This window comes from Dendropsophus ebraccatus, chromosome 10 (genome assembly GCF_027789765.1).
Source record: "Dendropsophus ebraccatus isolate aDenEbr1 chromosome 10, aDenEbr1.pat, whole genome shotgun sequence".
Taxonomy (NCBI): Eukaryota; Metazoa; Chordata; class Amphibia; order Anura; family Hylidae; genus Dendropsophus; species Dendropsophus ebraccatus.
In genome coordinates, this window is record NC_091463.1 from 20,786,952 (window position 1) to 20,802,582 (window position 15,631).

At 44.1% G+C, this 15,631-nt stretch overlaps 1 protein-coding gene across 1 annotated transcript; it reads left to right on the plus strand.

Moving 5' to 3' along the window:
• Positions 1-6,731: 6,731 nt before the first annotated feature.
• On the plus strand, positions 6,732-15,574 carry PHYHD1 (phytanoyl-CoA dioxygenase domain containing 1). The gene is made up of 11 exons (XM_069986199.1): positions 6,732-6,903; positions 9,034-9,192; positions 9,666-9,741; positions 10,008-10,055; positions 10,744-10,799; positions 10,950-11,012; positions 11,120-11,141; positions 12,209-12,337; positions 13,924-14,040; positions 14,281-14,407; positions 15,342-15,574. Exons 1-11 carry the CDS (start codon positions 6,871-6,873, stop codon positions 15,385-15,387), a joined length of 876 nt encoding a protein of 291 aa, XP_069842300.1. The 5' UTR covers positions 6,732-6,870; the 3' UTR covers positions 15,388-15,574.
• The last annotated feature ends 57 nt before the right edge of the window (positions 15,575-15,631 follow it).

The following is a 15,631-nucleotide window of genomic DNA, read 5'->3' on the forward strand; positions in this document are numbered from 1 at the left end:
TGGTTCCTTTGAAGTGAATGGAGCCAATTTGTAATAACTCTTACAACCTAAAGAAAAGAGATGCGCTGTGTTGTTTTTGGGAGAAGGAAGCCATGTTTTGTTTATTTTCTAATCCTTTAAGTGTCTCCTAATGCGTTAATACATTACTTCCCCCGCAACCTTGGCTGTCAGGTCTTCCGGTCCCGGCTGATTTCCTCTTCAGTCGTTATCTTATAATGTCTTTTACACAGAGAGCTTTATCTGACAGATTTTTGAAGCCAAAGCCAGGAGTGGATTTGAAAAGAGGAGAAATCTCAGTCTTTCCTTTATGACCTGTTCTGTTTATAGTCTGTTCCTGGCTTTGGCTTCAAAAATCTGTCAGATAATTCTCTCTGTGTAAAGTCACTCTTAATCTCTGTGATTGGCAGATGGACAGTAATCTTGTGGGGGAGCAGCAGTTTGAGCGGTGGTCTTAAAGGAGTAGTCCAAGCAATGCAATTATGTATTCTCCCCCCCCCCCCCCAAACAACTAGAGTGAAATCTGATGAGGTAAATGGGCACGTTTTGCTGTCACCGCTCTTCTCTGGACCCTTTTGTTGCATCACGTTCTGGCTTATTTTAATGTATATTGTATTTATTAGTTTTAGTCTTGGTTTTTTTTTTTCTCAGCCATGTGCCTGTTGTATGAGATCCTGCAGTCCAAAGAGCTGCACGCTATGCTGATGTCTTCCATACTCTGCAGATGATCTAGAATTGCCTGATTTTTGTTTGCTGGTTATCCAGTTTTGTATTATGTTGTACATCACCCCCCAGGGTTTTCTGTCTGACTTATGTCGAGTCGCCTGCATCAGGTGGCTTTTTTTTGTGGGGGGGGGGGGGGTCTTAACAGAACTTTATTTTATTCTGGCTTCAAGGGAAATGTACATGTCAGTCACTTGTTCTCCATGTTGGCATAGATCTTCAGTAAAATGATACCCTAATCTAAATGACAGTGTGCTTTTTATGTTTGTACATGATGGATGTGGGTTTGCGGGCGGTGGTGAACACAATGGCGTTGGGGGAGGGTTATAGTGCTGGCTTATACTTAGATACTCTGTTACCCATAGCAATCAGTCACATCTCAGCTTTCATTTTACTAGAGCAATATGAGAAGTGAAAGCTTAAAGGGGTTATCTGGGTAACAAAAGCAATATTCTAAACAACCCCCCCCCCCTTCCCAATACCACCCTATGTCTAATATACATGTATAACCTATCTTTCACCCTTTCCCTGTGTTTTTTTTTTTTCCCTAATTTTTATCCACACTAGATATATAAAATACTCTACTCTGGGTCTACTCTGACCACACTCAGCTCCCTGAGCAATATCTGTTATTGTATTTCTAGGGAATTCTACACACAAGTGCAAGAGACTGGTATAAATCTTATTTACCTTGCTGGTTCTTAAATCCACTGCTGAGTTTCCTCTCGATAAGTTGCAGTGAATACAATGTGAGACTACAAGGCCCAATACAATGCCGTCATGTCCTAGGAGCTTCCTGAATGGAAAGATACACTGTTTTCTCCTCTTCGCTGCATTTCTTGTTTTCACAGCTTTTCCTTTAATCAATTTAAAGGAAATTGGGGACTCTGTGCCAACAACGAGCCCTTCTCATCACTCCTACTTTTTTGTTTCAGTTTTGTTTATTTACTGCTTTGGGGTAGCTTCACACATACCGGATCCCAGGGCTGTAGAGTCGGTAAGCCGCAGCTCCGACTCCAACTCCTGAATTTTATCAGGACCAACTCAGACTCCTGAATTTTATCAGGACCGACTCAGACTCCTGCTCCTTGATAAATGGCCAGTCATATACCAGTGGAGTTATTTATCACACTGGCTCAGCAGCTTCTCCCTAATGTCCTACATGATCCTGGTGCAACTTCTGAGTGAATAAAGGAATACTGTATATAAAGCAGATTCTCCTGTGTGTGCAGAGGATTCAGCCAGTCTCCAGCCTCCATGTCCTGAACAACTCAGAACTAGACTAGATGGAGCAGGTGGCCTTTTCCTGTTGACAGTCTTCTATGTTTCTAACTAATATTCAGCATACACAAAGAAACACTGCTAACACTGCCAAATCCCTGTGATACAGAAGGGTCAGCCATACTGATAGTCACACATAGTGATGTTGAGGGTCACTGTGGGGGCAAGCAATAGCACACACACAGCCTGCTGCAGCCATAGTGCTCACACACACACAGCCTGCTGCAGCCATAGCGCACACACACAGCCTGCTGCAGCCATAGCACACACACACACCCAGCATGCTGCAGCCATAGCATACATATACACACACACACGGCCTGCTGCAGCCATAGCACACATACATATACACACACACACAGCCTGCTGCAGCCATAGCACACATACATATACACACACATACATATATACACACACACACAAACACACACACAGAGCTCCTGCCATAGAACACTGAAGAAAACCACACAATCTTCTACCAGAGAGAAAACACCACACTGAGGACTGAGGTTACTGCTACACTACTTATGTCTTCTCCTCCTCCTCTATATTACACAGGATATCTTCATATTACACTACTGCTGAAATACAATCATCCAGCATCCAGGAAGAGAACAGCACAGATCTCCCCCCACACAATGGATTCTTCCAGTTCAGAAACAAACTGCCAAATAGTGGCTGACAACTTTTCCCTGACCCCCTTATCTAATAGGGCCAGTGTCCTATTACTGATATATTCCCCAACCACCCTTATGTAATAGGGCCAGTGTCCTATTACTGATATATTCCTCGACCACCCTTATCTAATAGGGCCAGTGTCCTATTACTGATATATTCCCCAACCACCCTTATGTAATAGGGCCAGTGTCCTATTACTGATATATTCCCTGACCACCCTTATGTAATAGAGCCAGTGTCCTATTAGAATGTTGCTCATAATATATATTGATGAGCAAAACTTGTAAAATTCATATCAAAACTCAATTCTAAATTGTTTAAAGACTTTTTTTAAAGCTGGAGTCTGAGTCGGTACATTTTTTTCCCGACTCCACAGCCCTGCCAGATACGCTGTGGATTTCACACTGCAAGTTTGCAGCAAAATCCGGTTCCTGATAGTGTGAAGTTGAATGGGTCACATACCCGCAGCAGAATGTTCATTCCGCTGCCAGTATGTGACCAGGCCTCTTTAACGCCCCGCAGCCCCCAGACCGGAGCATGCATTACCTGCTCGGCGCTTCAGCTGTGTCTGAGGCTCCCCTCGCTCCCCAACAGCCAATCAGTGCACGGCAGCACTGATTGGCTGATGGGGACCGACTGCAAACTTGCAGAGTGAAATCTGCTGCGGATCCGGTACATGTGAAGCTACCCTTAGAGCGGATTCTTCTTCTATTCCTCAGTGTGAACCCACCCTGACACGTCAGTTCTTTCAGCGGAATCAGCCCGGCCACAGAATAATGTCTATGGCACGGGGACATATGCGCCACGTCGCAAATGGGTACGAGCGACAGAATCCGCCGGAACTTCTCTGCGCGGATTCCGTAGTGTGAACATACCCTTAAGCTATGTTCCCACACAGTATTTTGGTCAGTACTTTGCAGCCAAATCCAGGAGTGGATTGAAAACACAGAAAGGCTATATCAAACTGTTGAAATTGAGTGAATGGCCACCATTTAATAGCAAATAATGGCCGTTATTTCAAAACAAAGGCCTTTTTTTTTTTTTTTAAATGTCCGTTAGATGCCAATTAATGGTGGCCATCTACTAAATTTGAACAGTGTGTGAACAGAGCCTTTCTGTGTTTTTAATCCACTCCTGGTTTTGGTTGAAAAAAATGACCAAAAATACTGTGTGGGAACAAGACTTAAGGTGGGTTCACACATAACGGATCTCTTTACTGTCACTTTCAATGAGATTACATACTTGCAGCAGAATGGTCATCCCGATGCGAGTATGTAAGCGGCAGCCCCCATAACCCCCCATGGCATGGTACATACATTACCGGTCCGCGCTTCAGCTTGTTCTGTGGCTCCCGGCATCTGGACGTCCCACTCAGCCAATCAGTGTGCTTCCCCGCCGCAGCCACTGATTGGCTAAGTGGGACGTTCAGACGCCAGGAGGCCCCGAAGCAAGCTGGAGCGTAGACCAGTAAAGTATGTATCATGCCATAGGAAGTTAAGGGGGCTGCCACTTACATACTCGCAGCGGGATGACCATTCTGCTGCAAGTATATAATCTCATTGAAAGTGACAGTGAAGAGATCTGCAGCGGATACATTATGTATGAACCCACCCTTAAAGGGGTACTCTGGCGCTGATTTAAAAAAAAAATCAAACATAGTTTTTACATTCACCATCCCTCCTGAGTCTGTCTCCATTTGAATTTCCCGCTGTTTGCAGGTCCCTGAAGCTCCAGTTTGTGTCTTCATTTTTTCTTTACTTCCTGGTTTGGGCTTTCCCATGATGCACTTTGTCTCCTGTGATGTCTAAGGGTCCTATTCCACGGGCTGAGCAGGAACCGATCAATGACGTAAACGATCGGCGCTCGTTTACTGGGCCTATTCCATGGCCCGATGATCGTGAAACAAAGGCTGCAGGGACATCGTTACCGATGTCCTTGCAGCCCTTGTTTCATACATTTCCTGTCCAGACTGCAGGTCGTCTTCTCCCGATCCCGCGCGGCAGTATCGGAGCGGGGCTGTCTGGCTGCAGCTTATGGTGCGCTTACACAGGCAGATTTATCTGACAGATTTTGGAAGCCAAAGCCAGGAATGGATTTGAAAAGAAGAGAATCTCAGTCTTTTCTTTATGACCCGTTCCCTGTTTATAGTCTGTTCCTGGCTTTGGTTTAAAAAATCTGTCAGATAAATCTGTCTGTGTAAACGCACCATCACTCCTCCTCATAGAGAAAGTCAATTAATGCTAAAGGGGTTGGGGCTGGTGTTGCTTATTTAGAGAAACAATGGTATCAATTAGGGTCATATACCACGGGCCGACCAGAGCCCGATCAACAATGTAAACGAGCGCTGATCTGCTAGATCAGCGCTCGTTTACTGGGCCTATTCTACGGCCCAATGATCGTTTAGCGAGGGCTGCAGGGACGTCGTTACCGATGTCCTTGCAGCCCTTGTTTAAACATCATACTTTACCTATCCAGGCTGCAGGTCTTCTGCGCTCCTTCTCCCAGTCCCGTGCTCAGCCAATCACTGCCCACGGTATGATGTTTTTAAATCGTTGCTCTTATCGACCTGACCACTATGGAGACAGTCAGGAAGCCTGATTTACCCGGAGTTTTATCTGTCTATTATTATATCAATGGTCACATATGAGATATTATCCCTGGCTGAAATCCCTCAAGAAGTTTTGTGTTAAAGTGACTGTACCACCAGGCCCAGGCTGAAGCACTGGTGGCGGGCCGACCCACCCCCAGTGGGAAGAAACTCTAGCCCCTCCATGACATGACTCCATTAGAATCTATAGAACCCTATCATAGAGGGGCGGGGGTTTCCTCCCACTAAGGGTGGATCGGCCCGCCTCCAGTGCTTCAGCCTGGGCCTGGTAATACAGTCACTTTAAGGCCCTATTACACGGAAAGATTATCCATATTCGGCCGTTACGGCTGATAATCGTCCTGTGTAATAGAGGGCAACGATCAGCCGACATGAACGGTGTTGTCTAATTGTTGCAGTCTTTTGTCTTTCAACATCAGCGATCAGTGATCTGCTGCTGTTGCTCCGTGGAAAAGGAGCGGTGGAAGCAGACCGCCACTATCCTCTATGGGCTGCCCATACGATCTAGTGATCACCCGGGCAGTCTGCTTGCAGTTCCCCACGGCCCCCCTGCACTTACCCACTCACTGCCGCTGCTTGTAATAGCGCCAACAGCGATCGGGAAAAGAGGAGCAAACGAGCGCTGTGTAATAGAGGGTGTAACACTTCATTTTCTTCAGTGGGGGCGCTGCTGGGAAATTGATATATATATATATATATATATATATATATATATATATATATATATATATATATAATCAGAAAAGAACAGTGTGGTAACAGATCTCCCAGTGAAGTGCAGGAACCAGAAGGCTGACTTGAGGTATTGTGCAAGGCTCCTGTCATACAGGTCCTATAGGTAACATCACAGTCAATGAGAGTTCTATTTATAATGTAGGTTGGCAATTAGATTTCGCAAGTCCACACAGTCAAAGGCTATCTAGGCACCCAGAGAAGTAGTGAAAACAGTAAGTGGCAGTAACAAGAAAAGTAACTATAGAGTGAACATTTGTGCTATTGAAGGTGCCACAAACAGCGCCACTTATGTTCACAGGATGTATGCGGTATTGCAGCTCTGCCACATTCAGTTGTGATACTGGACACAACACATGAACAGGAGTGGCGCTGTTTCTGAAATAAAGTGACCATATTCAATACCTAGGAATCTCTGGTTGTACAGCGCCAAGTGACCTCAATTTGCAATTGACCTCTAATCTAAAAAGAAGAGCCTAAAAATGAGTCTGTTCAATGAGAAAGCGTTCAGGACATGCTGGGAGCTGTAGTTCTGATGCACGTCAGGAAATACTGTCCTTGCTGCACCCTCTCAGGACGTATAGGTGAGATTGATCATGACCATCATTGGTAAATGTAGGAAGTTTTCACATTTTACTCAATTCTAAACTTTTTTTTCCCCTTTTTTTTTTTCCTTTTAGCCTTTTTTTTCCTTCCCACACAAAATCCCTGTCCGGGAGGTCAGCTGACAGCGTTGGTCACATGACGTGCTGGTATGCTGGGCCTCTCCAGCTTTACTTGTTTATCTGGTTGCTTCATCTGTCCCATCCTCCTCTGGTCAGAGGCTTACAGGCAGCGTGGACCTGGACAAGATGGCTCTGGTGACAGACAAGCAGGTCCAGAAGGTGAGACAAGACTTCTCCTCTACCTGTACAGGTGCTGACGTCTCTATATACTATGGATAGAACGATAATAGTGGTCGGAGCGCAGCTCTGCAGGGGGAGCAGGATTAGTGCAGCACATGGCTGTCATTATGTAACTACTAGTAGACGGATTAACCTTTATTCCTGGTCACGGAGCTGCTCAATCACTGTAGTAGATTGTATTTGTGTCTAGAATCTATATGGCGGCACGAGGAGTCCATATACATTAGGTATAATAATACCCCCATCTATAATGCCATGAAGCATACCAAAATTTCATACAGAATCCATGAATTTCATATCAAATCTGAGGTACCTAGAATGAGCCAATAGATCACTCTTGGAGCCATATTACTGTAGACCAGGGAATGGGGAACCTACCGCCCTCCAGCTGTTGCAAAACTACAATTCCCATCATGCCTGGTATAGAGCTTTAGCTATGGCTGTCCAGGCATGATGGGAATTGTAGTTTTGCAACAGCTGGAGGGCCGAAGGTTCCCCCCATCCTTGCTGTAGACTCCTTGGCGATAAATTGTGGCCAGTGCGATGGCATCAGACTTTTTTATATAACCAATTCTTATGATGTTGGGCACAAATGGGCACAGCTTTATATAGTATGAAGAAATTCCCATTCACTAACTAGTCAAACGCAATGTAGATACTTTAGGTCGGCCTTACACAGTCCAAAGGGACCTGTGCACCGAGCTGAGATCACCATTGGGTGTCATGGTAATCTAGGATCATACGTTGTGATCCATATGGTGCTGTCTGACAGCAGGCAGCCATGTTTATGGACGTCTAGCATATAGACTAACAGCAGGACACTGGCTATAGAGCGCTCTCCTGCGGCAGTGACTGTGATGGTGATGAGCTCTGCAGGAAGCATCCAGACATTGTACCCATGGCCACCAGCAAAACAATGAGCGTGTTGTGTCTGCTGGGATTAAATGGACGCTGGCTCATGTTATGGTACTGACAGTAATTTATTTTTAATGTACTTCACGAAGATAAGGAATAGGTGCAAGGAGTGCTGGGTAATATACCCCATCAGCACCGACCTAGTGCAAGAGCTGGTCTGGGATTGGAGTTCTGCCCTGTCCGTTTGACCATATTCTAATTGTCTCCAACCTGTTGCAAAACTACAACTCCCATCATGCCTTGACAGCAGAAGGCAGGACTATGTAATGTGTATGGGGTTGTCCTGACTCTACTGCATGGGTCTCCAAACTGCGGCCTTCCTGCTGTTGCGAAACCACAATTCCCATCATGCCTGGACAGCTAAAGCAACAGCTGGAGGGCCGCAGTTTGGAGACTCATGCGTCTACTGCAGCAGAAATTAGAGAAGAGTAGGTCACCAAAGTCTGGCAGATACTTATTCCCCTTTCCTTATTAATACATGCACGCTCAGCCAAACTAAGTGTATATATGTACTAAGAAAAGTAGACAGGAACAGTGTTCAGCTGACACTTATCTAAAGGCACTCTCACTTAAAAAAAAAATAAAAAAACTTTTGACACGTTTTAGGAGTCCTAATCTGTGGCTGTAACTGTCAATCACTCATTAGGACCACCCACCTGACTCCTAAGGCTAAAATGAGCAGAGGTTTCAATAAAAAGATTACAATGTATTCTAAATCTATTTCTATAAAACTGTACATCAATCTGATCAGCTCTCCCTGCTCTATAACACGATGCTGGTAGATTAAAAAGCATTTTTATGGTCACAGGTTCCCTTTAAGAGCTTAATCCTGTTACCCAGTCACCCAGGCTTCATAGAAATGCATTGTCCTTGCTGTCTTTTCCATCTTTTATCCATGGTAGGATGGAATCATAATCATTTACTGGATCAAAATCATTGGGGGGTTGTGAACCTGGTACTGTTAGTGTAACCGCCTATAGAGTGAACGGGCTACAGCTATAAAACTCTGCCCTATTTATTATATTCCTGGTTCAGCAATAGACAACTGTTCATAAATCCACTTTAATTCGCTTTACTCTTTTTGGATTTGTACCTACCTAGCATTATAGTGATAATAACAGCGCCCCCTGCTGGAATGTCAGACCTGAAGAATCAGTGAGGACATGGTATCTATAAGTGTCTCCTTTTTTGCAGTTCCGTGATGATGGGTACCTGGTCCTGGAAGGGCTTTTCAACCATGAAGACTGTGAATCCATGAAGGAGGAGATTGGGAGGATAATACAAGACATGGACGTCCCCTCTCACTGCCGCACAGAGTTTTCTACGCAGCAGGAAGAACAACTCAAAGCCCAGGTTTTAGCAATTTTATTTTTTTCATGTCACATTATTTTTTATTATTCATCAAAATTGAAAACTAAGTTATTCCCCTAAAAAAAAAAAAAAAAAATAGCGCCACAGCTGTCCACAGGTTATGCCTGGTATTGCAGTTTAGCCCTATGTATTTTAGTGGAGCAAAGTTGCAATACCAGACACAAATCATGATCAAGATGGCACTGTCATAGAAGCCCTGTGCATGTAACACAAGAACTCCCTGTGTAAAGGGGAGCATACACCTTCAATAACTATGAGCCCAACAATCTCTCCCATCCTCCCTGTGGGTGGAGGAGGGGTAAGCTGCAGCCAGACTGCTCCTTGTTTCACTGGGATAGATGTTAGGATGGTGCCAAATTCTTACCAGAATACTTCAGTGACTGCAGGAGAAGCTGCGTAAGCATGAGGGTAGACGTACGTGAAGATGTAACCTTTCACCATTGTTTCACTGACAGGGCAGCGCTGAATATTTCCTTCACAGTGGAGACAAGATCCGCTTCTTCTTTGAGAAAGGAGTGTTCAGCGACAAAGGTAAGAGTGGTTTTACTATAGAAACATGGCTGTCGCTACTGGAATGGCCTGTTCAGGATTGGTAACAATTGTCTGCTTTTTTTTTTTTTTTTTAAAGAAACAGCGCCATTCTTTTTTTATAGGATATTTCTGGTATTGCAGCTTGTCCCTATTTAAGAACTGCAATACCAGAGACAGCCTATGGGAAAGAATTATGTTGATGGTGGTGGGGGGGGGGCCACAATGTGAATTCTTTTACAGATAATCCATCTCTGTCTCTTCTTCAGGTGATTTTCTGATTGCGAAAGAAAAATCTTTGAACAAAATAGGACATGGTAAGAGAAATGTGAGAATTTATTGAGATGGTATAGGAGATTGTGAGCCAAGTGAAAACTTTAAGGCCAGTTTTACATGAGGGTAACATAGGTACTAATATCCTGGCCCTACCAGTCTGAAATCATGCCGCCCTTATGATGCAGTGAAAAAGCTGATGTGGCCCTATGTATGGTTGAAATGGGTGAAAAGTTTCTATTGAAGTAGAAATATTGCTTTAAATAGGGGTTAATGCCTGTGTGCTAAAAGCTGCAGTATACTGGATTGTGCGGCAGGAGGAGAGTCCTACTGTCAGCTTCTATCTTACGATCAGTTATATAGTTACTATTATTTATTTCCTACCATTTTGTTGGTGTAGAGTCTGTGCAACTCCTTTACATAGTTGGGCTGTCATGCTGTCTCTGACATCCATGTGGCAGCATATTGTCCCTGGCTGTTTTTTTGCAGTAAAATTTAATCAGGTTAACAATTGTGAAAAGGGAGGAAAGGGTTTATTATATCACAATGTAGATAGGGAGGAGAGCAGACACAAGGCAGTTTGTGGAGTGGAGAGTTCACACAGGCTATGCATAGATGTGGAGAAAATTGAGTATCCTGTATCGGTGAATATCATCCAAATATATAACAGTATTTTTTTCCATGTTAAAGGTGTCAGCTTTTGTTTTACATACTTCTGTTTGTTTCTTGTAGCTTTACATGCGCACAACCCAGTATATAAAAGAATTACCCACTCCCCCAAAATACAGGTGAGTTGATAATAAGCATGAGAGGACTATGCACTAAAGGGGTGCTCCATCCGGAGCTTTACAAGTACTCCACCAGTAGGTGGAACAACAAACATCAACACAGCTCTACACTAGTCTTTATTCTGGCTTTATTTCTGTTTCCTCACACAGGAGGTGGGTCAGCGGCTGGGCCTCGTGAAACCTGTGATAGCACAGAGCATGTATATATTTAAGGTAAACCTATAGTATGTATACAACCCCTGAGATGGTGGTTATTATATAAAGATTTCCAGTCGGCTGCTCTTTGTATATATAACTATTCTCTTTTCTCTTTCCCTCAGCAACCCAACATTGGAGGGGAAGGTAAGACACCACAATATCCCATTAGAATGAATGTAATGGAAGCAGAAATTTCAGCCATGGCCTTAAAGGGGTTGTCCGGCGAAAAAAAATTATTTACAGAATAACACACATTACAAAGTTATACAACTTTGTAATGTATGTTATGTCTGTGAATGGCCCCCTTCCCCGTGTTTCCCCCCACCCACGCTAGACCCGGAAGTGTGGTGCATTATACTCACCGCATCTCGTGTCGTCCACGGTCTCCGATCGTCAGCAGTGACGTCTTCTTCGGGAGCTTGGCGGATCTTCCCGAGTGCCGGCCACCCTCTGCAGCGTCATCCGAAGCTCAGCCGCGATTGGCTGAGCATAACTGTGCTCAGCCAATCGCGGCTGAGCGGCTGATGACGCGGCCACGTCATCAGCTGCTCAGCCGCGATTGGCTGAGCATAGTTATGCTCAGCCAATCGCGGCTGAGCTTCGGATGACGCTGCAGAGGGCGGCCGGCACTCGGGAAGATCCGCCAAGCTCCCGAAGAAGACGTCACTGCTGACGATCGGAGACCGTGGTCGGCACGCGACAGGTAATGTATAGCGCACCACACTTCCGGGTACACGGGTGGGGGTGGTGGGACACGGGGAAGGGGGCCATTCACAGACATAACATACATTACAAAGTTGTATAACTTTGTAATGTGTGTTATTCTGTGAATAATTTTTTTTCGCCGGACAACCCCTTTAAAGTTGATATCCCAAGATTATAACATATTCACAGGCAGGGATTATCTCATTGGTGGAGGTTGGACCGCTGCTCCATTCACTCACTATGAGACCTGTAATCATTGCTGAGCACTATATTAATGCTTTATTTAGGCAGACCCATAGTGAGTGAATGGAGCGGTGACTGAGCATGTGCACTGCCGCTCCATTCACGCAGAGGACAAAGGATTGGTGGGGTCCCAGCAGCCGGACCCTCACCGATCACATACTTATCATCTATCCTGTGTAATCTCTGGATGACTCAATGCCATGACAAAGGGGAACATGATGGATTCATCTTTAGTTGCTCTTCTATCTCGGTCTTTGTATCAGTGACGCCGCATCAAGATGCCACCTTCCTGCACACAGAGCCTCTTGGCCGTATCATAGGGTTTTGGATCGCTGTGGAAGATGCCAATGAAGAAAATGGCTGCCTGTGGTTCATTCCAGGTTCACACAGAGGTAACATATGTGATGGATACTGTAGTGACATATAGCAGCAGGATACAGTATGTGTCCCAATGGGGTTCACCATCAAACATGCCTTAGTACTTTCCTCTGACACTCCCCTTAAAAAAAGTGTCAATTTGAAAAACTTTTGACATGTCAAAAAGTTTTTCTTAAAGTGACGCTAGCACTTTAAGCTGCACCTTTAATAGTTGTTGGCTGAATGATGCTCGTACAGACATCAAAAGCTAGTCCTAGAGAATCCTTCATACTCGCTCAGTAGGGAGAGTGGAATAGGCCTCTGCCATACACCTATTGTCTCTAAAGGGTTGGGTGTTTACTATGCCCAATTATGTGTCCCCTTATATACTCTATAGAAGCATCAGCCAAACATCTCATCCACATTAGATGGCCAGTTGGTCCCGCTGAATCGGCTGCTTTGGCCAATCTATAAGTGTAATGTGTATGACCACCTTTATGATTCATCATATACAGCCCAACTAACACTGTGCCGTATACCAATAACAATAGCCTTACAGCGTATAATGTAAGATGCCCAGATAAGGCGATGTTCACACCTCCATAAGTCCCGCCAGATCTGTACTGAATGAAGCGCTGATTTTTTTACACTAAAGCATCATTGAAAGAAATCAAGAGGTTGTGATTGCAGGCAGTTTTGCAATATAATTGCTTACTTTTATTTTTTTTAGTTTTCTATGTTTAAATCAACATTATACATATGGCCTAGATGTCTAGATGTACTAGGTGTCTCCATTCCTGTCAAACTGTTCTCCATGCTCTCTCTGTGCTGATATTTGATGTTTTCTCTGTTTACAAAAAAAAAAACAAAAAAAACCTGGAAGTCCCCATCCTTCACACACTCACAGACAGCTTGGTATTGACTGACAGCCAATACTGAGCACATATGGAGCAGGATAAGTTTTTACTATGCATGTGTACAGTTGCTGCGCGCTCAAATTCAGTAGCATTCATCTTGGGGATGCTTGCATTGTATGGTCAGCTCTCCTGTCACACAGCACCAAAACCTCTGGAACCACACAGTGACATTACACTGACTGAATTGTTGCATAACAATGAGCATTGTCTCCTGGTAAGCTGCAGAGCTGATATTATCAGCCTAATTAATTGCCCTGAGTTGATATACAACTAGCGTGATGAACAGGCGTCTTTCCTTGCATGAGGTCTGAGACTTCCTGTGTTTGGTCTTTTTTTTTTTCCAACAGAGAAAAAAACAAATATCATCACGTCTATTTTAATTTCGATCCTTATTCCGTTCCGTAAAAAAAAAAAGACATGTCCTAGTGCGGATTGTGATTGCAGTACGGATTACCAATAGAAGTCTATGAGATCCGTATTTTTTTTTACAGAGGTCACGGATGTGTCCGCAAAAAACATAGATCAAATGTATGCGAACTAGTACTATTCACATTTTACGGAAATGGATGCAATTACGGATGAAATTATATGGACCACGGAGTAAAAATAGCGGGAGGTTTTTCTACAATCTAGCTATAGATAAGAGTCCTGTATATAGTCTTGATGCTTCCAGTGTCACCTGATCCCGTTTCCTTCTTCGTTAGCTGGAATATCACGTCGCATGGTGCGCACACCGTCTGGCTCCATACCCTGCACAATATTCTTAGGAGAAGAGCGACACTACGATGATGACCAGTTTGTACCAGCCCCGGTGTCCAAAGGTGCATTGTATATCAGTTACTATATGGATACATAGGGGTATTATTAGGGGGAGCTCCGGCTGCATAGTGTCTACACGTGTATAAAGCAGTCTCTATTGGCTCAGTGTGTACGTGGACTGTAATGTATACAGCTGTCCCAAAACAATATAGATAGAAGTGCCATTCATGTTTATCATGAGGACAATATACAGTATAATTTATGCCCTTAACCAGAATCCTTTGCTTTTATCTTAACACTAGGAGGACTGGTTGTAATCCATGGAGAAGTCGTGCATAAAAGTGATCTGAACAGTTCACCAAAGTCTCGTCACGCTTACTCCTTCCATGTGATGGAGTCACAGAACACCACCTGGAGTCCGGAGAACTGGTAAGAGCCCAGAACCGGGCGGACCCCACCAGGAAAAGCATTTCCCACTTTCATTATAGGCCTTTAATAAAGGATTCTGTGTTAAAGTGTGTAAGATGCTGAGATATGGAGGGTTGTTTGATGGGTCTTTACAAAGTAATGGATACTGCAGATTATAGGATTCTCAGCATCCGAATTTATAGTCCAACCTCTATAAATGTTAAAGGGGTATTCCACTCAAACATAACTTTGGATATGTTGCTGCCCATGGTGAGACTAACAATTCCTTCCATATTTGTTATTATCTATTCAGTCTCCTTTCCCCAGTTCTGAGCTGCTACTTTCTGCTAAAGACACAAAAATCTGTGTGTGAGCATCTCTCTCTGCCCCCCCCCCCCCCCTCCTCCTCCCTTTTGAGACAACCGATGTAAACAAGTCCCTGACTGGCTTTATCTGCAACATTGTAGCTTCTTTGTAATGCCTGGAGGATTAGTCACAGTGAGTTCATTGGTGAAGAAGCTACAATGTTGAAGAAATAGCAGGTCAGGGACTTGGTTACATCATCTGTCTCAGAAGGAAGGAGGAGAAAGAGAGAAAGGCTTACACATAGATTTTTGTGTTTTCAGCAGAAGGCAGCAGCTGAGAACTGGGGAAAGGAGACTGAATAGATAATAACAAGTATGGAAGGAATTGTTAGTCTCACCACGGGCAGCAACATATCCAAAGTTATGTGGAATACCCCTTTAAGGAAAAGTTTAAAAAAAGAAAAAAAGAAAAAGAAAGAAATGGCTGCCTTCTTTCAAGCATCAAACCTGACCATTGATTGGATGGTTTATTAAACAACGGAAGGCAGAGCTGCAATACCGCAAACAGCCTGTGGTCAGGTGTGGTGCTGTGTTTGTAAGAAAGAAGACATTTGTTACAAGTCTCTGATGCCATCATTTCTTCTCTTTAGGTTACAACCAAGCCAAGAGCTCCCCTTTCCCTCCTTATACACATAAGAGAGTGGTGACAACTCCAAGTGTCCATGGCCATCTCCAGCTTCCCGTATGACCACAGTTGTACTCAGATCAGTGTTACTAGTGCGGAAGCTAATGAAAAATAATAATCGTCTATCAAAATTCCCCATCCATAAGGTTGTGTCTGGTAATGCTGTCTGTCTCATTCATGTGAAAGAACCTGCAATATTGGTGTCTCTAACCTCATACAATGCAATGACTGGTCATCTTCTAGTCTGACGAGGTT

Coding starts and splice junctions, on each gene's coding strand:
- PHYHD1 (XM_069986199.1), top strand. CDS start 6,871: ATGGCTCTGGTGACAGACAAGCAGGTCCAGAAG. Junction 6,904..9,033: donor CAGACAAGCAGGTCCAGAAG/GTGAGACAAGAC, acceptor CCTTTTTTGCAG/TTCCGTGATGATGGGTACCT. Junction 12,338..13,923: donor CATTCCAGGTTCACACAGAG/GTAACATATGTG, acceptor CTTCTTCGTTAG/CTGGAATATCACGTCGCATG.